The 27,852-nt window shown below is 33.4% G+C and overlaps 1 protein-coding gene across 1 annotated transcript in view; it reads right to left on the bottom strand.

Moving 5' to 3' along the window:
* The window catches only part of CWC27 (CWC27 spliceosome associated cyclophilin), a 253,087-nt gene that overhangs the window by 107,484 nt on the left and 117,751 nt on the right, over positions 1-27,852 (bottom strand). The window contains 1 exon segment of the mRNA XM_049769065.1: positions 19,416-19,519. Within this exon segment, the coding sequence (XP_049625022.1) occupies positions 19,416-19,519 (104 nt within the window).

The following is a 27,852-nucleotide window of genomic DNA, read 5'->3' as shown; positions in this document are numbered from 1 at the left end:
TCAGTAGGTATCTTTTAGATAATGGGTTTTTATAATACATATAAGCATTTTTTCATGATGTATTCCCACTAGTTGATATTTGCTTTTGTTCTGTTGCCTTCGGTAATAAGTCCCTGAATATTATCAGAGAAGTCAATATTGTGGAGATGTTTGAATGAGGCCAGCTCCATAGATCCACTCTTTTCTCAAATAAAATGCAAACTGAGCCGTGAAAGACTATGGCTACAATAGACTAGCACAAAGCTGGGCATCTCAGGAGGAGAGGGTGGGCAAAAACCCTGTCCTGCTGAAGCTATGCTTGCTGCATCCATCGTCCCTTATGGCCTGCCTCAGCATTGTCCCTCTACGATTCCCTGTAGGGACACTGATTTGACCACACTTCTGGTATGCCAGGTGTTGGGCTATATCACCAGTTTTTTTTCTTTTTCTTTTCTTTCTTTTTTATACCAGAGTGAGTGCAGGCACCCTCTCCTATATATCCCTTCTTCTAGGAAAGCCTGGTAGCTGTAATCATGCCCACAAATGTAGTCACCATATTGGAAATAGGTCATTTTCCAGGATGCTCTGCAGTTGAGCATATGATACTAAAATTTGTAGTATCATAGCTTTGAATTTCTGGACAACTTCATTTGTTTGATGCTGTCATCCCTAAAGGAATACCCCAATTTAACAGAATGAACATAAAACAAGGTTTCCTAAACCTTCTGCCAATGTATTAATGACTTCATTAATTCATACATTACTACTGTACATTTCCTTTTTTCTTCTCTTATATTTTTCTTTTCTTCTTAATTTTTGCTCTTCTCTTCTATTTTATTTTTTTTTCTTTCCATTTTGATATAACTTTGCTTTCACTTATTTGGAAAAAATGTGTCAACTATGTGATACATTTTCTTTAAATAAATACAATATTTAAAAAGCATAAAAAAGAGAGAAGTCAACATTGTAAAGAGCTAGTCTGTTTTCCCATTGCTTTTTATAGCTTCAGATCTCATGTCAGGTCTTAACTATATTTTCAGTTTTTCTTTCATATGTTTGAATTTGTATTATAAGTCCATTCAAGTTTGACCTGTTAAATCTTCCTCGTTCACTGAAGTTGTTATTAGACAGAGACTACCTTTATGCCAATTAATGTTTTGTCTTAAAATTTTAATGGCCTAAATTTAATATCTAAGATATTTCTCATGTAAGTAGCATATGACTAAATTTCTTTTCAACTCAGTTTGACAATCTTGCGTGTTTTAGATGATATTTTTAATTTATCTAACTCAATATTAGTTTTTTTATATACTTCTATTTCTTTTTTTTATACCTCTATTTCTTACTTTATTCAATTATCTTTTTAAATGAGGTACTAAGTTTGCATCAGTATTAATAGTAATGCTTTGACAATTCAATGTTACTGTAACACACCCATCATAAATTGTCACTATCTCTCCACCATCCCTAAATTCCTTCTCATTTGTTCATCCAAATCCCCTTGTCAGACTTCTCTGCAGACTCTTGGGATTGTTTTCATTGGTTATTGTATATTTTCTTGCTTTTTTACTTTATATTCCACATGAGTAAAACAATTTGCATATCATTTTTTAATAAACTGTACATTTTACATTTTCTCTCTCCTTTGTATGTGTGTTGATTTTTCTTCCCCAAGTCCATATTTTCTTCTATTACCTAGTAAGTAATGACTTTCCTATCTCTTTTAAGAGTTTCTCTAACAGGGAAATTTAAGGTGCTAAAATTTACAGTTAAGGTATATCTTTATCTTCTTCCAAAATAAAGACCCATCCAAGTACCATAGAATACTTTCCTATTTTGGGGATTAAGTTTTCAGGGCCTTGGGCGCTAAACCATCTTCTAAGTCCCAAGCTGGGAATTTCAAACTGCAGATTGTCTTCATATCAGCATATGCATCAGCACTGGGAGTTAAACTCTTAAAATTGTGTCATCATTTTATGACAAGAAATTATTGTTTTATTCCTTTATGCTTATTTAGATTCCTTTCATCTGGGTTCACTTATCCTTTGAAAAATATTCTTTGGAATTCTTTAGTGAAGGTTTTACAGGTAGCAAAGTCTGTTTTTGTTTGTTTGAACAACAGTTTCCCTTACTACATTGACTATAATGTTCTGTTTACATTCTTGCTTGCTGTTGAGAAATCAGCTCATGTCTTATTTTAAGGGTAATGTGTTTTTTTTTCCTCTCTGGCTGATTTTAAGATTGCTATGTGTTGAATACAAGTTTAAAGCATCATCACCATGTGTTTTAATTTGGATTTTTTTTATCTTTTTAGTTTTATTTTGGAACCATCTCTTCATATATTGCCTATATTTAGCTTTCCCTACACCCCCTGTCTGTCTCTTCTTCCCATCTCTATTTATTTATTTATTTATTTATTTATTTATTTATTTATTTATTTATTTATTTATTTATTTACTCTTTGGGGCCACACCTGTTAATGCTCAGGGGTTACTCCTGGCTTTGCGCTCAGAAAATCGCTCCTGGCTTGGGGGATTGAACCGCTGTCCGTCCTAAGTTAGCATGTGTAAGGTAAATGCCTTACTGCTTATACCACCACTCTGGCCCCTCATCTCTTTTGAAAGCCTAAATTCATTATTTATTTTTCAAGTTCTATTATATTTTTATGTATTGAATTTTCTGTAAAACCTTTAAGTGCCTCTTCAAGCCCATGTCCTTCCTTGAACATGTATCTTACTTGTTTGCTTCTTTGCTTATTTTCACTGAGAAGCCTGCATTCTCTCTCTTTCACTCTCTCTCATCATATACATCATTCTTTTCTCTTACATCTTTCTAAATAAGTTTCAATTTAAAAACTTTCTTGCTTCATCGAAACAACAAAAAAGCCCCTAAACCAAAACAACCTATTGAACTTTCAATGCCAACTTATTATTTCTCAGATAAATATTTACTTATTTTAAAATTATTCATGACACATGCTGATTTAACATTTAGTGTCTATATAATTTGTGATCAAATTTTGTTGTTTCACTTTTTTAAAAAAATCAGAATTTTAGGTTTGGGGGAGTATGTACATGTGTATGTATATATAGAATCTTTTTCTTTGGGGGTGGGGATATGCTCTAAACAATGCTCAGCTGTGTGAGCTGAGTAGTTCAGAACTCATATAGAAGGATGCTCTGGCACAGTATCAGCCCTCTGAGCTATACCTGTTGATGTGAAGGGGTTATGTGGTGCTGGGAGTCAACCTCGAGTCTCTAGCCCTTTAAAGATAACTTTGATCTCCTCAGCCTGTGTGCACTTATTTTCAGCCCAGGTTACTCATTTTCTTTTGAACCTTCTTCAAGAACAAGAAATAATGGTGTGTTTAGCCTAAAAGGGTTTATAGTTGTTTGTAACAGACTTCAGGGGCTCTAAGGATCCAGGACTATTTTTGGCTAAATTCTTACCTAGAGGATTTTGAAGTCACCCAGACAGGAGAGTTGAGGCCCTAAACTGAGAAGAAGAATATCTTGTTGCTAAAGCTCCCAGGAGATATTCTTCCCCCTAGACATCCTATGTCAAGGTTCAAGACAGGTAATTTACTCTGATGGTGGGGAGGGGGTGATATAAATAAATGCATTTCTAATTTTCATTGTCATTAAGAATGAGAACTTTTAGACTTTCCAAGAATATACAATAATCTTTTATTGGGTATTCCTTTCCATAGAAAGAGACTGTATTTTAAAAGATTAATAGTTTTAATAACATCCTCTCTGCTTATTGACATAATTCAATGAAAGAAATATGACTAGACCCTGTACCTAAAATTAGTAATGGTAGTTTACTTTAGTTATTCCTTCTGCTATTAATATCTATGCTATTCTCAACACAGTAAAAACTAAGTTTGTGATTGAAATGGATAAGAATTTACCTTTCCATGTGGCATTCTGCTCTGAGTCTTCAAAAAATATGTTCTTATCCCTCTGACTTTAAAACTTCTATTGTGTGAGCCAGTTATTGTGTTCCATTTACTTCTCTTAGTTTACATAATTCACTTACTCTATAAATTGTATATTCTTTGCTTTTTTTTCCTAATTTCATAGAAGTACACAAGAAAACATTCTGAGTTCAAATCAAAAAATAAGTTTTAATGGCAGAACTAGTTTAGATTTCTCTCTACAATGCTAAAACTGATATTAACTAACATTAAATTTCTGTCATTCATCACAAATTACAAACTTACTTTTAAAAAGGAGTAAGTAATAGTCACAATATGCTTTAAGGTTTATTGAGGAAGGTGAAGAAACAACTATGGTCACCAAAACCAAAATGAATTTTAATTAATTCCAATGCAAACTTTATTGTATCTCTATACTTTTACTTATACTGTATAAAACATTTGACTGGTGCCAGAATATTCCCACTACTTTACAGTTAGAATCAAATGAGTTTCTGAATTGGCTGGTCTTTGTATTCCCATGTATAAAACAGAAGGGTAGATCTAAAGGTGCCTTTCAGGATGGCAACTCTGTGATGACTAAACTGAAACATGCATATATATGTATATACATGTATATAGAGCATATACAAGATTGAAGTTTTTGTTCTGCATGACATATCTTAAGGCTTGTCTACTTTGATTTTTTCTTTTCCTTATTTTTGGGGCACTTGGCCATTTGCCTGGCTTGTTGCTCAGGGGTCACTTCTGGCAGTGTGCAGCAGACCAGAGACAGTGTAGGAATAGACTGGGCTCAGTCACATTCAAGGCAAACATCTTACCCCTTGCTTTCTCTCCAGTCCCTTCAGCAGAATGTTTTAAACAAAACTCTACTCTGCTGTCACTATTTAAAAAATTAAAATAAACTACTTTTGTACTTCAAACTATTTTCTTAATATTCTGACTTTTTTTAATTCGGAGAACTTCATTATTCTCTTTGTTCTGGCATTTAAAATTCTTTAATGTAGCCATTAACATAATTTAGGGATTATCTTGCTTTTGCATGAAAAAAATTACTGATACTCAAAATTGTAACTATACCACCTGTCAGAAATTATATATGAACATTTTTGAAAAAAAAAACACCTACTTAAACCCATCAGAATGTCAATTAATTGTTCAAGAAATTAACTTAATGCCACATAGATTAAGATGTCCAAAGTAGATTCTAACACAACGTACTCACAGGTTTACACAATACAGTTGGGGAAAGAATCTTTTTCAAATTTGATTAAGTGCTGCAAGATGTTGAAGAAACTCAGTACTCAAATGAATTATATGTTTGATGTCATTTTTGGAAAAACCTCCAAAAATGTCACATAAAAAAAAACAACATCTTACTTAAATAATGTCTTGACAGTAGTCTGGAATAGTTAACAATTCCATTCTAAAATGAGAATGTCATTTATAATCAAACCTTAAAGATGCTATTAGTTTTCTCCTTGAGATAATGTAAATACCAAACCAAACCAAATGCAACATGTGTACCTAAATACCTCATTTCTTTTACTTCCCCCAAATAAGAAAATTCTTAATTATTTTAGTTTAAGAGCTATAAGTATTTCAATTCTGATTCAAAGAACTAATCTCATTATAACATTTCTTTATGAATCTATCAGTATCTGCTTGAAAAATGAAGAGAGGCAAGCTATCAGGCAATTTTAACTCAGGATCTTGATTTTGCAGGATTTAGTTTACGAGAAATTAGACAATTCTCAGGTGTAGTGGAGCCCCTGAGTGTCAATGCCCTCATGCTTTTTAATTCCTAGGGCTGAAAATGGAGAAAAATTTTCATCTTTTAATTCCATTCATATAGTCTTCATATCCACTGTCCTTTAACTATTACTCTATGTGCTATGAATTAAGAAGAAAAAAAGTCTCTAAAAGCAAGCAACTGGTCAATTTAATTTGAAAAGTATCTTTTTTTTTTCTTAAAAGTATAGCATAAGTTACAATATATTTTAACATTATAGAAACTAAAACATATGTATTTTCTGGCATGAAGATTAAAAATATTCAGATAAAAATTCTCATATTTAAACAAAATTACATTTGACAGAAATATTATAGGATAATATTTCTTTTTATCTATGTGTTTGCATTTTCAGATATAGTTGCAAAAGTTCTAATATCACTTTTATAATAGAAATAAATAACTTGGGGCCAGAGAGATAGCATGGAGGTAAGGCATTTGCCCTTTAAGCAGAAGGAAGGTGGTTCAAATCCTGGCATTCCATATGGTCCCACGAGCACTGCCAGGTGTGACCCCCAATAACCAAAAAAAAAACGGAAGAACTTTTTTTTAAAGAAAAGTTATGGCCAAAGGTAAATCTTTACCTGTACAAATCAACAAAAGTTTAGTTTTACTGGGCTGGAAATAACACAGATAGTATAACTGAAATAATTAATAATAACTAAATAATAAACTACCATTAGTAAATTTTTAGATAAGAGTTTTTATCAAATATGCTTCATTGAGATTATGTCATCAACAGGCAAAGAGAATGTTTATTAATAAATATTAAGATGGTTAAGGACTGCAAAGGCATTTCTTGTCCAGTGGCTTTAACATTAGAAACTGCTAAGTCTCAAATAACCTCTTTAAAAGTCTGCAAAATGTTGTAGAATTAAAGAAATAAAATATGTGAACTAGGGCCCGGAGAGATAGCACGGCAGTGTTTGCCTTGCAAGCAGCCGATCCAGGACCAAAGGTGGTTGGTTTGAATCCTGGTGTCCCATATGGTCCCCCGTGCCTGCCAGGAGCTATTTCTGAGCAGACAGCCAGGAGTAACCCCTGAGCACCTCCGGGCGTGACCCAAAAACCAAAAACCAAAAAAAAAAAAAAATGTTAACTAGCTTATTTGTCACTGCCTATAAAAATTAAACATGCCCATAATATGGTTTTTAAAACAAAGGTCAATAAGATTTGCTTATAATAGCTAGTGAAAAAAAGTGAGATAGGCTGTCAGAAAACAATAAACAATTGATCAATACTCAAAATAAAGCTAATCATTCTTATTTATTCTACTGAAATATTAATATTATTTTGGTTTTTACCTGATGGTGCTAAGGGCTAATTTATGCTCCTACGCTCAGAGATCACTCCTGGCGGTCTTCAAGGGACCATATTTAGTATTGAGTATGGAACTAGGGCTAACAGTATGCAAGGCAAGTACGTGCCTTAACCCCTATACTATCTTTCTGTACCATATTTTTCTAACTTTACACTATTAAGAGTTTCTGTTTGTCTGAGATTTTGGGCCACATCAGGCAGCATTCAAGGGGCTATTTTGTTTTGTTTTGGGGCCACACCTAGTGATGCTCAGGGGTTACTGGCTCAGAAATCACTCCTGGCTTGGGGGAACATATGGGATGCCGGGGGATCGAACTGTAATCTGTCCTAGGCTAGTGCTGGCAAGGTAGATGCCTTACCACTTGCGCCACTGCTCTGGCCCCCTCAAGGAGCTATTTCTGACTTTGTTCTTAGGAGTGATCCCTGGAAGTACTGGGGTCTAAACCAGGGCTGGATGCAGGTAACAAAATACTTTGCCATTTTTCTCTTTTAAAACAAACATGGGGCAGAGAGATAGCTTAGAACAGTGGAGAAAGAGCTTAGAGGGGTACAGTATATGCCTGTACACCTGAAGCCCCAGGTTTGGTTCCCAGCCCTATATGTAGTTACCCCTTCTCAGAACTGCTAAGAATACTAACATTAGTGATCTCCAACAGACCTTATTTCAGGCCTTTACTACTAGAATGAGTATCACTAGGAATGGACCTCAGAACTCTGAGCACTGCTGGGGAGATATCACTTTAAATAGCATGCTTTCTACATGAAAGTAGTAACTTAAAATCCAATCAAATTTAAGTTGTTTGACTAACTGTCCTGGCTACAGAGGGAAATTTACTCTTTAATACTTCTAGGAAATGAGGTGTTCCACACAATTAAAATGATAGATTAAGGGTATCTTCCATATTGATTAAAATATTTTTAATGTTTTAACCAAGTACATTAGAATGAATCATTATTCATTTTCTTCCTTATTTAACAAAAATAAATACTACCTAATATTAAAAAATAAGATTTTATAATGTGATTATTAACTCTGATTCTGATAAACTCTTGAAGATTAATAAGTATTTTCTTTGGGGGGGGGTTTGGGCTATACCTGGTGACACTCAGGGGTTACTCCTGGTTATGTGCTCAGAAATCGCTTCTGGCTTGCGGGACCATATGGGACGCTGGGGGATGACATAGTCGGCCCTACGTCAGCTGTGTGTAAGGCAAACATCCTACTGCTGCGCCACAGCTCTGGCCCCTAATAAGGCATTATCTATAGCAAATATTTTTATAAAAATCCTGTATTATGTTCTTGTTTTCTTACCTAGCATCAACTGATTCACTGTCATCTCTTGCCATTGCCAGAAGAATGTTTTCTAGCATGTCTCATTTGCACTTTTTAAAAATTTTAATATTCTTAGTTGAATACCAAGCAAGAAAGATACAATCTAGGCCTTGCATTAACCTTTTTCTTGTTTATTTATTTTTACTGAGATATATTTTCATGCCACAAAAGGATATTCTCTGTCTTTTTTATTATTATTAAATCTGTTTTGAAATTAAACCTAATAGCACAACAATCAAAAGTAGAACAAAAAGAGTTAGTGATTAGCCTGAAAAACTTTCTGTGTCAAATGCAGGCATAATTTTACTTTTCCATGTAAACAACGTTAAAAATTAGCATATAAAATTAGATAGTGGGACTGTTAAGTATAGCAATTCTAGTCTCTATAGAAAAAAATGATGACTCAAGAGGGCTGAAGAAAGCTAGCTTCTTTGGGAAAAGGTTCAAGTTGGTTCAAAGGGAAGAATTAATTCTATCTGGTATCAGGCACAGCACAGAGTTAATATTCCACTGGGGTTTCTGCTTCAGAGAAAAACCTAGATTCAGCTAGTTTAACACTATTTAGATAGATGAAATGTAGTCCAAAGCTCAATAACTTCACAACCTTTTAATCCTGAGGGGCCTTTGTGGGACTTAATCCAGTATTTGAAAAAAGTATGAAGAATCTTGAAATAGCCCAGAGCAATGTGAGAGGTACTAAGCTTCTCAGTGATTGTTTCAAGAAAGGCTTTAAAATTCTTTCTTGATCTGCAAGCTCAAATTTCTCTTCCCCCTCTAATTTCTGACACTAATTATACAGCAGTTATTGTATGCTTGGAACTTTGAAAAGAAGATCTGACACCTTATCTCCCTAAAACTAATTAGAGAATAAGTTCAAACCTGTATCTTTATGTGATGGTGTTAGATTTGGTACTAGTTTTGATATGTGAAACCTATGGAAACCTGGAAAGAACTTAGAAACTTAATTTAACAAAGGGATTATAGAGTTTATTAAAGAACTTGACAGAGCCAATAGAGAAAACTAACTCTATCTCCAATTAACAACCAATCTTATTCAAAATTTATTAACCTCCAAAAAAATAAAATCCTATACACAGATCTGGATAATTTACAGTGAGCCTAAAGAGAATCACTGGCTCTAAAGAGGATTGTCCTGCAGTATGTCTCTTTGGCACAGTTGGTATCTAAAGTAAAACACTATTTCTCGCTTATCTAAATTGGTGTAGTATTGTCTACTGCATATGTGTTCTGTATTTAACTAAGAAATAAAACTGCTCAATTTTAGATAAGAATTTTATGCTATTATAAAAATACTAGTTATAGAACTGTAATGTTTTATCCCTTGATACCTTTTTTTATTGCTGATTTACTCTTCTTTATACCACCTGAGTCCTTTACTAATGGCAGTAACTGAGGTTATATTTATATGATACTTTTATTCTTATATAGATGTATCATTATTTCTGTTTTCTGGAAATAGGTTCGGTTAGATTCAAGAGAAATGGATGGTTCCACAAGTATTTTCCATATATATAGAATTTATGCTCTACATTGGTGTTAAAAGGAAAAAGAGGTGATTCAACTATGAGCATGTATTTTTTTTTATTAAAGCAGAGATGTTAAAGGTTTGGGAGTTAAAGAGCAATATTTGGTGATATCTAGCTTTGTTGAGACACAATTGGTGTACAATTGAGCAGAGCCCCTTTAGATATGAGAAATTTGAAGAATTAACACATTAACATAAATATTGCACGTATATGCCCTTATACACATATATCAATATCATCATAATCATTTAGTATCAAATAATAATGTACTTAGGATTGTTAAATTGTATGCAGGCCCAAAGTATTACTTATAGAAAAGCAACAGCTTTCTTTTCTGGATTTATTTTATTTGTTGTCATAATGGAATGGCAAGGTTAACTGAAAGTAAATACAGAAAACATTAAATAGAAAAATTAACAAATCTTATTTATATTAATATTTACATATTGAGAAATAGATGGGCACCAATTTAAAGAATCTCCCTAATGGTTAGTCTATGCATTACTAACTATCTATATAAATTTGGCAACGATCTAGCCCAGGAATTTGAATATAAATTACAAAATAAGATATTGGTGAACTGGTACATAGGTAAAGGAATTTGCTTTGAATGAGGTCAACCCTGGTCCTATTAGTAGCATCACATGATCCTCAGAGCTCTGCCAGGAAATGCATCTGAGGTTTTATCATTATGGCCCCAAACACTTCTCCCAAAAAAGATGTGAAGTTGTAAACAAATGAAAGAACCATTACTCCCCTAGAAAAAGTGACTTTCTGGAAGATATAGAAAAGTATCACACCTAGTAAAGCATGAGGCTAAAACATGGGGCTTCTCACATGAAGGACAAAACTAGATATATTAATGCATGAGCATCAGAACATAACGTTTTTTGGGTTCTGTTTTGGAGCCATGCTTCGTGGCACCCAGGGTTTACTCCTGGCACTGCACTCAGAAATTACTCCTGGGAGGCTCAGGGGACCATATGGGATGCTGGAGGATCAAACCCAGGTCGGCTGCATGCAAGACAAATGCTCAACCCACTGTGCTATCATTCTGGACCCCTTATTTCTTTTCTTCTAATTTTTTTTTTGTTTTTTGTTTTTTTTTGTTTTTTGTTTTTTGTTTTTGTTTTTGAGGGGGCCACACCCGGTGAAGCTCAGGGTTATTACTGCGTATAAGTCAGAAATTGCTCCTGGCTTGGAGGACCATATACGATGCTTGAGACTCAACCCAGGCCCGTCCTGGGTCAGCGTGTGCAAGGCAAATGCTCTAACCGCTGTGCTATTGCTCTGGCCCCTGGACCCCTTATTTCTTATATTTTCCTTCCCAAGTGTTTTTAATTCAAGGATATTATTAAATCTAAGATAAAAATGCTGAAAATTACAAATGCTAAGGCCATGAAATTAAATCATAAAATAAGAAAACATTATTTATTTAAAATTTACTTGATAATGCATACAAGGGGCCAGAAAGAGAGTACAGAGGGTGGAGGACTTGCCTTGCAGATGGCTGACCATGGTAATCCCCCATGTCTCATTTGGTACCCCAAGCCTCATCATGAGTATTACTAAGTGCAGAGCCAGGAGTCATTCTTGAGCACTACCAAGTGTGGTCCAAACACCAAAATAAATTATAGACTAACTACAACTAATATAAAAATTTTGAAGTTGTAGAATTTGGACTCGAAATAAAGACAGAAAGAGCTATATTTATACAGATTAAAATGTATTATTTTTATAGCAGTGTACATTTATAAAAGGCTTTTTCATGATTCAATTCATCTCTTAAAAGAACACTGAGGAACATACAAAGTATTTTGTCTAGGAAAATTAAAGGAAACTAAATCATAAAGACTTAAATAACTTCATTACTAGTAAATGGAACAGTGGTCTTCAAACTATGGCCCGTGGGCCAAATATTATATTTGTATCTGTTTTGTTTCTTCATTGCAAAATAAGATATATGCAGTGTGCATAAGAATTCGTTCATAAGTTTTGTTTTTACTATAGTCAGACCCTCCAATGGTCTGAGGGACAGTGAACTGGCCCCCTGTTTAAAAAGTTTGAGAACCCCTGAACCTACTTGTTTATTTTTTTGATATTTCTTTTTTTGGGGGGGGGGAGGTCACACCCAGCAGTGCTCAGGAGTTACTCCTGGCTCTACGCTCAGAATTTGCTCCTGCAGGCTCAGGGGACCATATGGGATGCTGGAATTTGAACCACCGTCCTTTTGCATGAAAGGCAAATGCTCTACCTCCATGCTATCTCTCCGACCCCTATTTTTTGATATTTCTTAAAACTGTTAGTGTTACATGTAATGGGCATATAGTATTAGTATAACAATACTTCAAAATAACCAAAATTAATACATTTTTGGTGTCTCTATTAGCTGGTTTTTATATGCATCTAGTCAGAAATTCATAGTAAATACAGATCTATGTTACACAACAAAGCATCAAACACCAGCATATCCAAAAGGGTCCTGTTTATTTATTTGGGTGGGACACTCCCAAGTAGTGCTCTGTGGGTCCCAGGGTTACTTCCACTGACACCCTGTCAACCTGGCTCAATAGTTCAATGGTATATCCTGGAGATAAGGCACTGTTTAGGCCCAGTAGCTCTGATAAAGGCTACCAGGCTTCAGACTCCTGTATATTGTCTCTGGACTAAAACATTCACTATAATACTGATGATATATTTCCAAATTTATTGGCAAAATAAATTGCTAGATATAGCATAATTTTTAAAAGACTAAATCATTCAGATTTCCCACAACACTCAAATAATTTAGTTTTGGACTGGGATAAAATGCTTTATAAAAGCCAGATATGTAGTCAGATAGTCCAGTTAAGAAATCCTTCCTGAATGGGTTCAGGAAGGTATTTAGCTCAACTGATGCATGAACTTAACAGATCCAAGGTCAAATAAAACTTTCCAACTTCTTCTTATGTGATTGTTTTACTATGAGAATGCATACTAGACCTCTGGATCTCTTCCCAGAGTTTATGTAGTTCTAACCTTGGAACATCAGCTGGGAAGTTAAATTAAGTTCTAACGCACATCTAAGAATGCCTACAATTCTGCTTTGCTTCCATATGATATGCATGGAGGTTACTAGTGGTATTATTTTTTATTATTGAAGAAACAATTTCTAAGAGACTTAAAAACTATGTAGGAACATTTAGATTTAAAGTACAATACAAAATTTTTGACATTCACATGTCGTTCAGAATGAATCATGTGGGAAGGGCTCTCTGTTGAGCTCAGTGGATAGTTAGTTTCTGTTCTTTGCTCACAAAGCTCTTAAGGTGCTCAATGGACCTGTATTGTCAGGAATCAATCTCAGGCTCCAAAAATGCAGAGCATGTTCCTCAGCACACTGAGATAGTTCTATAACTCATAATTTTTCAAGCACTATTACTAGCAGTGCTTGCCAATTTAGAAAAACCAAAGTAAGCTTAATTTTAAACTTACCAAAGTATGTTTAATAATTTTTATTTTGTTTTAGGAACATTCAGTCCCTTGTAAGGAGTTAATCCTGGTATTGCAGTTAGGCATTATTCCTGATGGGCTCTGGACCATATGTGGTGTTGGAGATCCCAGATTTATCACATGTAAAAACAAATAAATATCTTACCAAGAACTAGCAATTCAGTCCCAAGAAAAATATGTGATTTTTATTAAAAAAGGTAATTCATATATATATATTATGAATTATATGAATATGTATATATGAATTATATGAATATATATATAGGTTGGTACCAAAAGTGAATTTTGCTAAATGTTCTTTAAGATAGCAAAAACTGCTCCTAACAGCACTCTAAAGATATTAAAGTCAAAATTAGAGGGTCCAGATTTTGGTTTCTTTTACATTATTTTTTATTGAAATAACTTCATTGTCTCATTACACAAGCTTCAGGAAGGCATCATAAATGTTGGTTTCTAAATACTTTGGAAATAAGAGTTCTTTGGAAAAATAGTTCATTTTAGGTGTAGAGAATCACCTCAGCATCTTATGCCATAAATCAAAGAAGTTTGGTGGTACACTGAAAGAACACAGGCACTAACCTGATATAGCTAATGGCCATAGCTGGCTATTTTTTAAATAATTAAATAAAGACAGTTTGAAATTATACTTATAAAATAAGTTATTATGTCCATATAAGTATAAATTATAGAAGTAAAATACATAATCTTTCTTATAGAAGTCTGAGAAATAAAAGTATTAGGAATAAGGAATTAAAAAGATACCATTAGAATATCACAGTAAATATTTTCTGCAGATACACTCTATCAATGGATGCTAAAATTAGTGGGGAGATGTTTGAAAATAAATAGGATATCATCTCAGATTAACTTTATCAAAATATATATGATCTTAAAAGAGGGAAAATTAAAAACAAATAACTTTACAGCATAACAACCTAATAGATAGCATTTCAGTCAATGTTCAATTGATTTCACTGGTACAAAAACAATAATAGACATCTATGTAGTGTCAGAAAAAATCATAACCTTAATCTAATAGTTGGAAATTATTAGCCAATAATATTCCAGAAAATTTCTTTACCCCCCCCCCCTTTTTAACTCCTAACTGTAATTAGGGATCACTCCTAAGGAGGGCATTTGTGATGCTAGGGATTGAACTAGGATATGTTGAATGCAAGGCAAGTATTATACTCACTGTATTATTTCTCTGTCCCCTATTTTTTAAAATGTGTTTATCTTATAATATTTTTATTTTAAGTGCCATGGTTACAAACATGCTTGTAGTTGGGTTTCAATCATAAAAGTATACCCCCCCCCCCTTCACCAGTGCAACCTTCCCGCCACCAATGCCCCCCATGTCCCTCTTCTCTGACTTTCTGCCCGTCTTCAAGACAGGCATTCTATTTCTCTCACTCACTAGTTGTTGGTGTAGTTATTTTTCTAACTGTACTCACCACTCTTGTGGTAAGCTTCATATCATGGGCTGATCGTTCTAGTCCTCATCTCTGTTGTCTCTGGGTAATATTACCATACTGTCTTTTATTTTTCTTAAATCCCACAAATGAATGAGACTATTCTGTGTCTATCTCCCTCTAACTCATTTCACTCAGCATAATAGTGCAGTGTCAAGTTCACTAATGACAATAAAAACAGAAACTGACACAGGTTAGGATAGAAGAAAACATGATTACTTACTGCAATAAGGACATATTAGAACAGAAAAATATTACTAATAGATATTTGGAAATTCGAATATGGTTTATAGGTTAATCAATATTACATCAAGCTTAACCAATTATCATTGTACTATTCATGGTTATATAAGACCTTAACAATAAAAATGAGAATTTTTATAGTGTTTCTATAAATCCAAAACTATTTCAAATAAAATAATTAAACACAATAAAAATATCACCTACTTTGAGATGAGAAGAAAAATGATAATAATCAAGTAATCTATCATTCAGGGGAAGCTAATTTTTTTCTTTTTCCTTTTTCTTGGGAATTATACCTAGTGGTTTTTAGGGCTTACTCCTGGCTCTGTGCTCAGGAATCACTCCAGGCAAGACTTAGATTCAACCCAGGAATCAAACTTGAGATGGCGATATGCACCACAAGCACCTTAGAGGCAGTCTGGCCCAGGAAAGCTGATTTTAACTGTCATTGAAATTTATGTAACATTAGTCAGTTTTAGATGACTTAAAATAATTTAAATTTAGAAAAAGAAACAAATATGGTATAATAATTATGGTATAAAAATTTCATCATGGTTGCATTTTATATAATTAAGCTCACATAAACTATAAGAATATTTCTTTCATGTTATGAAATCATTCTTTTAAGAACTTTTCTGTATCTATTTGTATTTAGTATTTCAAAGATTCATAAGTAAGTACAGCACTTATGAGTGAATATAGCTTGAATCTATACTACACAGTACATTACAGTAATTCTCTATTTGCATTTACTTCACTCTATAAATCATGAAAAGAATTATCTATTTCCAATTTTTTCTATTGTCCTGTATGGACCTTGATATATGAAAATACAAACAAATTATTAAAAATGAATTAAAATATCAATAAAAGATTTCTCTATTTAAAGGAATTAATTTCACATATTAGTTTCTTTGGCCACAAGCAGTGTGGTTCAGGGTTTACTCCTGGCTATATGCTCAGGGATCATTTCTGCAGAGCTCAGTAGACTATGTGCATTGATGAGGACTGAACTCAGGTCAGACAAATGCAAGGCAAGTGTTTTATAAATAGCACTACTTCTGTGGTCCTATTTTCATCTATTTGAAATATTGCTAATTTGAAGAAGAAATTATGCGATAAATTATGCATAAACTTATAAAGCAATCTTTACTATACTTATAAATCTCAGTATTACCAATATATTTTATTTGTAGTATTGGTCACATTTTACATAAATGATCTAGTCGCATAAGTTTATTTTTTAAAATTATAATAACTAAAATATGGACGACTAACATATCTGTTCATAAGTGATAGGATAAAGAAAAATTTCTAGAATGGGAATATTATTCATCTATAAAAATAAAAATTTGTCATTTTCTCATAATGGAAATAAATGTGTACATTTATACATAAGGGAATTAAATGAAGCAAACTAAAATAGAAGGAAAAGATAGTAATGAATGACTTGATCTATGTGTGCAAAAGAGGGAAATGAAACAGATGAATAGACAAAACAAAATGAAAAGACAAACAAGGATAATGTTACCGAATGGCAAATAGGTGAGAGATATGACCTATAAACACTAATGCTTATAATAAAAATATTGTTTAATGCTAAGTTCTATAGCACTGTCCTATGCTAGAATATATATATTTGTTTGCTTGTTTTTGAACCACACACAGCAGTACTCAGGGCTTATTCCTGGCTTTGTGCTCAAGGATCACTCCTGACAGTACTCAGGGGACTATCTGTAGTACTGGAGATGGCTGTATGGTCTTTTTTCTCCTTTGGTTTTTTGGCCACACCCGGTGACACTCAGGGGTCATCCTGGCTATGCTCTCAGAAATCGCTCCTGGCTTGGGGGACAATATGGGATACCCGGGGATCGAACCGCAGTCTGTCCTAGGCTAGTGTGCACAAACCAGACACCTTAACGCTTACCACTGCTCCAGTCCCATGTGACGTGTGGCCATGTTTAAAAGGTTGAATATGGGGCCAGAGAGATAGCATGGAGGTAGGGCATTTGCCTTGCATGCAAAAGGACGGTGGTTCAAATCCTGGCATCCCATATGGTCCCCCGAGCATGCCAGGAGTGATTTCTAAGCGAAGAGCCAGGAGTAACCCCTGAGCGCTGCTGGGTGTGACCCCAAACCATAAACAAACAAACAAACAAATAAATAAAAGGTTGAATATACTTATAACTTCATGCTTTCAAAAATAATTCAAAAAATGATAAAATGTGCGAAGAAATTTGTTAAACCCAAATTAGTATATGTGACTATAGTACCTAAATCATACCTCTGATTATGTTCATTCAATCTACAGTATAATTTATCATTGTAATTAAAAACAAATGTGATTTCTATTTGTCAATTTGGAAATTAAACACAACATATTTATATATACAGGGCTTTAAACGACATATAACTGTTCCATGCACTAGTTTGAAGGTATCTAATTTCAAAAAAGAATGAAGTCTGGCCCCCTACTCATGTAGAGGCCATGTGCAGGGGTGTGGTCTCCCAAGACGGCCAAAGTTCATAGGGCTGCAAGATTCACCCACATAAACTCTGCTGACATCTCCTTATCAATAGAGAAAACTGACAGTGAAAAGAAGCATCTTGAGACTACAAAAGGAAACATGGTAAAAGTAGCAAAAAACCCTCAGGTGTGAAGTCTGCAATTCTGCAGACCCAATCAATAGCTTTTCTAAAATAGAAGTTCATAGTGGAAAAGCTTAGGATGATTCACAGCAGATATATCACAGGCCCAAGGCAGTAGTAAGATATAGTGAAGAAAAAAAATGCAATGAAATAAATGTTGCACCAAGAATATTTTACCGAGCTAGAATCTCATTAAGTTTGAAGGAAGATACAGAGCTTCATAGATAAATAACAGCGCAGGAACTTTAGCCTCAAACCAACTTTAAAAGAACTGTTTGAACTCACAGAGTACACTTCTTCCTTTCCCTAATCTCCTTATACCCTTTTTTCCCTAAACACAGAAGCACACACCATGCTTTATTTTTATTTTATTTTGTTTGTTTGCTTTGTTTTTAGTTTTAAGGCCACACCTGGCGGTGCTCAGGGGTTATTCTGGGCTCTGCACTCAGGAATCACTCCTGGCAGGTTTGGGGGAGCCACACATCCTGCTTTTTTATTTTTGAAGGTTTAGTAAGCTCTTTATTTTTTTTTAAAGATAAGAAATAAAAAATATAATAAATGCTTTAATCCTTTCCTACCTAAAATAAAGTGAGTTGTTTTACAGAAGTGGTTTGTAGATTCTTTTTTATGAGTGTTCTACTAGCCTGGAATCTGATCTCACTAGCAACTTCTACATCTCAGGATCTGACCTCACCAATGACTATTACAGATAGATATGGAGAGAATCATGCTGAGTGAAAATGAGTGAGAGGGAGGTTTTTTTATATGTATATATATATCAATATATATGATAATATTGTAATAATATCCCAAAACAAAAGACAAAGACCAGGAGGACAGATCCATAATAAGAAGCTTGCCATAAAGAATGGAGAAATGCAATTAGATCAGAGATGAGACCACTATGAATGACAATGACAGCTGGAAATGATCGGTCTCTAGACAATAAGTGGGCACTGAAAGAAGGTAAAGTGATATACATGATACCCCTTCAGTAGTAATACATGGAACCTCTTCACTGCAAATCACAGTGTCTAAAAGGAAAAAAAAGAAAGATAGAGAAAGAGAGAGAGAGAGAGAAAAGAAAAATATCTGCAAGCAGAAGAGAGGATGAAGAGAAAACTGGGGATATTGGTGGTGGGAAATGTACTGTTGAAGGATATTGAACATTGTATGGCTGAAACTCAATAATAAACAACTTTGTAACTGTATCTCAAGGAGACTCAATTAAAAATTATTAATAAAAGGCAAACTAAAGGCTTTTATATTTAATATAATTAAAATCAATGTATTCATGTTATGCAACTCCTAAATAGAATCCAAAGACTTTCTTCAAATGTTTTAAAGTATATACAGTATTAAGAAAATGATTCCTTTTTTTGCATATCTAGATAAGTGTTTTGCCAATATTTAAATTTTGCCTAATACATATCCTTTTTTAATCTTATTTATGCATAATAGCTATATTGAAGTTTACACAAAATATATTTCTTAGACAATTGCTCTAAGTGGAAATCTGATCACTGTTCAAAGTATTTGAAAACAAAACTCAATATAGAAAGAAAGAAGTTGGGAAAGAGAAGGGAATAAGTCAGTGAAGGAATAAGGAAAATAGTAAGTGAAAATAGAAAACTAATAAATATCTTACCTTCACTTCTTTTTTCAGCTTGTTTTGATGCATCTTCTATCTTTTTTTGTTTAGCTGCTAAGAGTTCCCTCTTTAATTGTCTTGCTTCTTTTCGGAGTTCTTCACTATAAAGCAAAAAACAGTTTTGTAAATATATATGTATTGAAAGAAATCTATCAAGCAACAAAGCAGAATAGCTGGTTTCAGATGATCTCTTTAAAAAAAAGTACAATTTAATTTTTATTTCTCTTCAATATATTTCCATACATATATTTTGTGTTTATGGATATCTATAGTAGAAACAACATACTTATAGAATATTCGTACTTTTTTAGAGTTGGAGTGATAGTACATTGGTAAGGTGCTTGCTTTGCATACAGAAGACCAGGGTTTGAGCCCTAGAACCCCATATAATTCCCTGAGCTCACTATGAATAACTGCTGAGTGCAGAGCAAAATGTTAGTCCTGAGAACTAATGGGTGTGGCTCAAATAAAACAAAAGTTTTTCACTCACAAAATAAATCAATCCATACAAGCCACATTTCCAAGACTTAAAACTAGGCAGAAAGAAAAAGCTCAAAGCTCCAACATGCAAACTATGCACCAACTTAAAAGTCATCTCATTTCTGCCTAGATATGTTTCTTACATAGATTCCTTGTTCCACCTGTAGAAACATTAAAACTCCTACTAGCCAGTCTTGAGACTTCCTCTGGGATTGTTAGCTCTTCCTTTCTTTGGCTCACTACCAAATCAAGGTTCAGTTCCTCTCAGATCTTATAGTTCTTCTGGACTATAATCATCAATACCTAGTTTAGTTCTAACTTTCAGTCTCTTAGATAATGCAATACTTCTTGAATTTATTATCTAAGAGTAGGAAATGTAAATTAAATTTTTGGTTCATCTATTAAATACCTTTTATTATACTAATCAATTATTTTAATTACATATTTGTAGAATTTACATAATTTTTCTGAATACCAAGGTATTTGAGGAGAGAATTATTTGAAAAATTAATGAGAAATGCTACAAAGTGGCTGAACAATCTAATCATGAGAGTAATTTGAAATACGCAAAGAATGAGAGGCAATAATAGTACACATTATTATAAAGGTTGTAAAGCAAAATTATTATAGGGATTAAATTTGATTCAGAAAGTTCTTGGTTTATAAAAGCCCCCACCAATTCCTTCTCTGAGATTCTGTTTCATAACTTAAAAATAGGAGATAGTTAAATACTGGGCAACTAGCCCAAGTTTAGCAAATGATAGCTACTATATATATATATATATATATATATATATATGTTTATTTTTTTTTTTTTCTGAGAAGGGGACGCTTTGGCTGTATTTAGGGCTTATTCCCAGCTCAATGCTAGGAATCATTACTCGTGGGTTCAGAGGACATTGTGGATGTGCTGGGGATTAAAACTGGATTGGCACTGTACTCTAGCTCCAGCACCAGAAAATGATAGCTATTATAATTATAATTAGGTGATGGGTCCAAAAAGCACTAATGTTAAGTGTTGTTTTTAATTTAGGATTATTTACTATTAAATGAATGCTACTTTTACTATATATGGAGGCCAACTTTGTTCATAATTTTTTCAAAGGTCTTAATGCTGGCTTCTAAACTTCTAAAATAAGTTTCTATTCCTAAACAGCCAAAGATTTAGATACACTATTAAAGAAGTCAATAATAATATACAAACCAAACACTGTTTAATAAAAATTAAAAAAAATAAACTGAGATAGTAGCGGGTGGATCTACACAGATGATTAAAATTGCTTAACTATACTAACTTCTTCAAATGACTGAGGGTTTACAATATTGTCAAAATATTTTGGGCTCTTCAAACAACACCAATTGTTAACACTAGTGGAATGCAGTGCTTTGGATAAAGTGTAAGTTTTAAATTTCTCTTAAGATTCCAGTCTAATTTTAGGACTCCCAAACTTATATCTTCTGGTGTATGAGCCTATCGATGAGCACTAAAATATATTTATTTTTGTTAAAATGAGAATTGAAAATGAAAGCCTGGAATATATGTCACCTTATAATACCAAACTATGGATTTGTTTAGAATCTACCCAGTATCCTATTGGCTTCTAAGAACTGCTGTTAACTGTTAATTAATTTTCACCTACTATGTTACTTTCTAATTTCAACTTTTTTTGAATTCTAATATGGGTTTATATGGCCATTATTTATTCACTAGATAATTTTATTATATAAATTCTTTGTCTGGAAAATTGATATTATCTGCAGTTTCAATAAAAACATCATTCTTTTGGGGCCAGAGTGATAGCATAGTGATAGGACATTTGCCTTGCATGAGGCTGACACAGGAGGAACATGGCTAGGTTCGATCCCTGGCTCCACTAAGCCAAGAGCGATTTCTGAGTGCATAGCCAGGAGTAATCCCTGAGTGTACCCGGGTGTGGCCTGAAAAACCAAAAAATAAATAAATAAATAAATAAATAAATAAATAAATAAATAAATAAATAAATAATTAAATAAACAACAACCCATAAATCTTTTAAGAATATGTTCAATAAAAAACTAGAAGTTTAAATATATTTTTAGGTAGGACTCTATTTAGAATTTAGAATAGAAAAGTTTCTTGGGGCCGGAGTGGTAGCACGAAGCAGTAAGGAATTTGCCTTGCCGGCACTACTAGCCTAGGACAAAATGCAGTACGATCCCCAGGCGTCCCATATAGTACCCCAAACCAGGAGCGATTTCTCAGCACATAACCAGGAGTAACCCCTATGAATCACAGGTATGGCCCAAAACAAACAAACAAAAATGTAAAGAAAATTTTCTTTTTATATACTGAGAGTCATGATGTTTGTCTAAATAATACTAACAACTACAAATATAGCTTAGGGCTACACCAAGTACAGCAGGTTGGGCACTTGCCTTGCATGCTGCCAACCTGAAATCAATCTCTGGAGCCTCATATAGTCCCCAGAGCAATGTCAAGAGCAATTCCTGAGTACAGAACCAAGAATAACCCCTATGCATTGTTGGGTAGGTGACTGAAAAACCAAAATAACAATAACAACAACTGATGTGGATGAGAAAGGGTTTAGTTATAAAAGAGGGTGATTGATTTTTTGGGCAACATTTTGGTCACAGTATATTATTAAAATATAAACATTAACACTTTGTCAACCATGTTATCTCAATAATAAATAATAATAATAAAACCCCAGATGAAGGCATAAGAACTTTTGTTCAATATTTCTCAATCTGTAATAAAATTATAAATATGAAACAGACCCCCCAAAATTATTCAGTATTTAACTTGGTCTGCTGACTGCTCACTAAAGTAATTTCAATACTTTAAATAAGGCAGTAAATATCTTACTTAAAGCTGAACATTTTATACATGAACAGGAACCATAAATAAGTAACTATGTAAGAAACTTTCTGTAACTACACTGTGTTTACATTTTGATAGGATAGTTTATACTATAAAAGTAGTTTTTCTAAAACTCTTGAAATAAAAAAATAAGCAAATTTGAACCTGTGATTGAGAATTCCAAACAGTAATGTCAATTGTCTTGCATAATTTTCAGCCAGTTTCCTCCTCCCCACACCCAAATATTTTTCTCATTTGTTTCTTTTTTATAGAAAAATGCCTAAAATTGAGTTATATTTTTTCTTTTCATCTAGATTAAAAAATATTTTCATAAGTATGATGAACTCTGACCTTGTCTATAACATTCATCCCAAAAAGGTAGTTAATGATTATTGGATGTTTGACTTGCTTTTGAAGAGAACTTTAATATATAAAAATAGAACAGAATATGAACACATTTTTAAGAAAATTAATGAATTTTCTTGGAGACCTTATTAAATAAGCTGACAGCTAAACATATGTTCATTATATATGACTGTGTTTTGGCCATGGATGATAAGTACTTGCAGTTAGCTTAGAGTCTGCTATTTCCCAACATCTGATAAGAATTCCTAACACATGGAAATAATTACAAAACAAACAGTATATACCCTTCATGATTTTCAGTTTGCTATTTTATTCGTAAAGATATAGAATCTGTTTGTAATCAAACAATAGCTTGGCTGTTGGTGAAATCATAATAAACTATAATTAAAGTCCATCACAAATATTAAAATTATAAATGTATTGCAAAATTTTAGGCTCATACAATTATGAGAAGGCGTAGGGGAATAGGTTTACTATATATTAGAAAAATAACAGAATGTACATTAGTTTATACCAAAATGTTGAAAATATGAAATGAGAGAAAGATCAATGGACTAGTTGCATACTTTGTAGGTGGCAGTATATATGGTCCCCTAGGCACTGCCAGGTACAAATCCTGAGCATAGAAGTGTGATTATTCCCTGTGCACTGCTGAATGTGGCCTAAAAAAGTGAAACTTTTTTTAAATATACCATATATCCCAAAACCATTTAATCAACTTAAATTAGGAAAACCCAATCTATATCCACATTTGCTTTACCTCTTTCTAGTAGCAGGTTCTTGAGTAACTACATTAATTAATGTCTGATTTCACCTTGAAATGATAACAGCAATAAACTTAAACTATTTAGCAACTTACCCAAACATCTGGCCCATAATATGCACTCAACTTTAGTTTGCATCTCATACAATCATTATTGTTCTCATCTCTACCACCAAACATTACTCTTTCTAGTATATACATAGTCACTATCAAGATGAGATCTAAGTCTAACTAGAGTTAATAAGTCACTACCCTTTATTCCATTTATGCATAAATTTCATACACTTACTGGTAATTTTTGTGATTAATGCATTGCCTGATTAAATACCATAAAATATAAAAGTTAGAAATATAGCAATTTTTTTCAAAAACTTAAAAATGACATTCTTCAAAGAAGTGGATCAAACACTTCTGAAATTCATTTGGAACAATAAACATCCTCGAATAGCTAAAGCAATTCTTGGGAAAAGGAATATGGGAGGCATTACTTTCCCTAACTTTAAAATGTACTACAAAGCAAGAGTTACCCAAACAGCATGGTATTGGAATACCTTCAGATCAGTGGAATAGGCTTGAGTACTTAGAGAATGTTCCCAAGACATAAAATCACCTAATTTTTAATAAAGAGCAAAAATTCTAAATAGAACAGGGAAAGCCTCTTCAACAGTGGTGTTGGCACAACTGATCAGCCACTAGCAAAAAAGCAAACTCAGTCCCCATCATGTACGAAGGTAAAATCCAAATAGATTAAAGACCTTGATATCAGACCTGATACCATAAGGTATATAGAACACGTCGGTAAAACACTCCATGACATTGAGACTAACGGCATCTTCAAGGAGGAAACTGCACTCTCCAACAAGTGAAAGCAGAGATAAACAGAAGGGAATATATTAAGCTGAGAAGCTTCTGCACCTCAAAGGAAACAGTGCCCAGGATACAAGAGCCACCCATGGAGTGGGAGAAACTATTCACCCAATACCCATCAGATAAGGGGCTAATATCCAAAATATACAAGGCACTGACAGAGCTTTATAAGAAAAAAAACATCTAATCCCATCAAAAAATGAGGAGAAGAAATGAACAGACATTTTGACAAAAAAAAAAAAAAGAAATACAAATGGCCAAAAGGCATATGAAAAAAAGCTCCACATCACTAATCATCAGGGAGATGCAAATCAAAATAACTATGAGGTAACAATTCACACAGCAGAGATTAGTGCACATCATGAAGAATGAAAACAAGCAGTGCTGGCGAGGATGTGGAGAGAAGGAACTCTTATTTACTGCTGGTGTGAATGCCATCTAGTCTAATCTTTATGTAAAGTGATATGGAGATTCCTTCAAAAACTGGAAATTGAGCTCCCAAATGATCCAGCTATATCACTCCTAAGGATATACCCTAAGAACACAATAATACAATACAAAAATCCTTTCCTCACATCTATATTCATTGCAGCGCTATATACAATAGCCAGACTCTGGAAACAACCAAGATGCCCTTCAATAGACGAATGGCTAAGGAAACCATATACACAATGGAATATTATGCAGCCGTCAGGAGATGAAGTCATGAAATTTTCGTATACATGGATGTACATAGAATCTATTATGCTGAGTGAAATAAGTCAGAGAGAGATAGATGCAGAATAGTCTCACTCATCTATGGGTTTTAAGAAAAATAAAAGAAATTTTTGCAATAATTCTCAGAGACAAAAGAGAGGAGGGCTGGAAGGTCTATTTCACAACATGAAGCTCACCACAAAGTGATGAGTGCAGTTAGAGAAATAACTACATTGAGAACTATCATAACAAAGTGAATGAATGAGGGCAGTAGAAAGCCTGTTAGAATACAGGCCCAGGTGGGGTGGGGAGCAGGGAGATTCAGGACATTGGTGTTGGGAATGTTACACTGGTGAAGATGGTGTTCTTTACATGAGAGAAACCCAACTACAGTCACATTTGTAATCAAGGTTTTTATATAAAGATAATATAAAAAATGAAAAATTCCAATATTCTACTTCAGGTTACTATACTCTTAGTTCTGAATTGTTTATTTTTTATTAAAATTTATTTGGCAAGTTAAGACATAAACAAGTCAATAAAATATGTACAATTATAAATTATATGAGGGAGGTAAGCAAAATCCAGACTAGTTTAATCTAAGTGATTGTTAAAAGTATTTATCAAAAAATATTTAATCTGAGAAACAATGTTTTACACATCATTTATAATCTAGTACACAAACATACAGGAACAGGAAGACTACTACTTTTGTGCATAGCTATAAGTATACTACAATTAAAAAAAGGGACTCTAAATGAACTTATGTATAGTATTTAGATTACAATCATATTTATTTTAATCATATTTCTTTTTAATTTAGATATCTGATATAAATTGTAATTAATTTTAACACCTCTCTAATCTTCAAATATTTTTTCTTTCCCAAAGCAGAAGAAATTAGGCTAAATAGTGCACAGTAATAAATAGCATGGTACTGGTAGATGATATTGTTAATTTGTTTATATAAAGTAAGAAATTCAGAATCAAATACACAATTCCATAAGAAGAACTTGACCGAGCCAACATTTCACAGAAGTAGAGTAAACTTGTTGTGACAGAAATTTGGTGTTTAGACATACATCTGTGCTACCAGTTAACTTTACAAATGATATTAACTCAATTATGAAAAAAATAGAGATTTTCATTCCAGTTCACTAAGAGGGAATACTTTTTAGAAAACCTGAAAACCTTTCTGAGCTCAGATGCCTATAATTGCTAAATAAAGCTTATGAAAAGTTATTAGCATTAAAAATTGTTTTTATTTTACTTTGAATACTAATGCTATATATTTGGGGAGTATAGTTTCACAGCCTTAATACACATACATACACAAATGTTGTATATATATACTAAATCCAATAGTGAATTCACTGTTGACAAATTCACTGTTAAAAAATTGACCTCCCCTACCCATTACTTCTATTATTTCTTTTCAAATGTACAAATTAGCTCAAAAATAAAACAATGAGCATATCCATAGGTTAAAAAATATGAGGACTGAAAACCAGAGTAAGTGTTCTTTTCTTTTTTTAATAATTTTTATTGTGACAAAAGCGTATAATGAATCTTTCACAGTAATATTTAAGGTACATAGTGACAATGAATCAGGGTCATTCCCACTACCAGGGTTGTCCTGCCTCCACCCCTTTTCCCAGCAGGTGTCCCATATCTCCTTCCTTTGCCCCCGGAGTGCTAGTGTAACTGTTCCCCTCTATGTATAGCTTATTGTAGATAGGGTATCTATTCTATTGTTGTTGACTTTGGGTTTGGTATTTAACTCTGACCATTTTTTAATTCCACTCAATGTTCATACGGCTGTTTGGTCCTGGTACCATTCATTTTTATTTCCCCCCTCAATTCATGAGGCAGAACAAGATGATTCAAGTTGTGTGGTTTTGCTGGAAGAAGACAAAAAGAAAGACAAAACAAAAACAAAACAAAAAAACCCAACAGTTTAAAAAAAAAAAAGAGCATAACTACCAAAAAAATAAAAAGCACCAGCAGCAAAAAAAAAAAACAAACAAAAAAAAACCCAACATCAAACAAACAAACAAAAACCATACCAAATAATAACCAGAAGAGCGAGAAAGAAAGAAAAAAAGAAGAAGAAAAAATAAAGGAGTGCTGGTGTGGCAAGGTTTTGTGCCACCCTTTTTTGTATAGGCACAGTAAGTATTGGGGAAGTAAGAAAGGGAATTCCCTTGGCCTAAGAGATTCAGGGTTTCTTCACCCTTGAAGCATATTGTCATGGGAACTGGCTCCAGACATGCTCGTTACCACACCCCAAGGTGTTTTTTAAGGTGCCAGGAAAGTTTCTGCTCAGTTGTGGATGATAAACTCAGGCCTCTGTAGCTAGAGATCTTGGTATTTTCACAAGTCATAGGACAAAGTCTAGGATA

The sequence above is a fragment of the Suncus etruscus genome, chromosome 2, assembly GCF_024139225.1.
Source record: "Suncus etruscus isolate mSunEtr1 chromosome 2, mSunEtr1.pri.cur, whole genome shotgun sequence".
Lineage (NCBI taxonomy): Eukaryota > Metazoa > Chordata > Mammalia > Eulipotyphla > Soricidae > Suncus > Suncus etruscus.
Note: the sequence above shows the minus strand (reverse complement) of the source record. Positions and strands in the feature narration are given on the sequence as shown.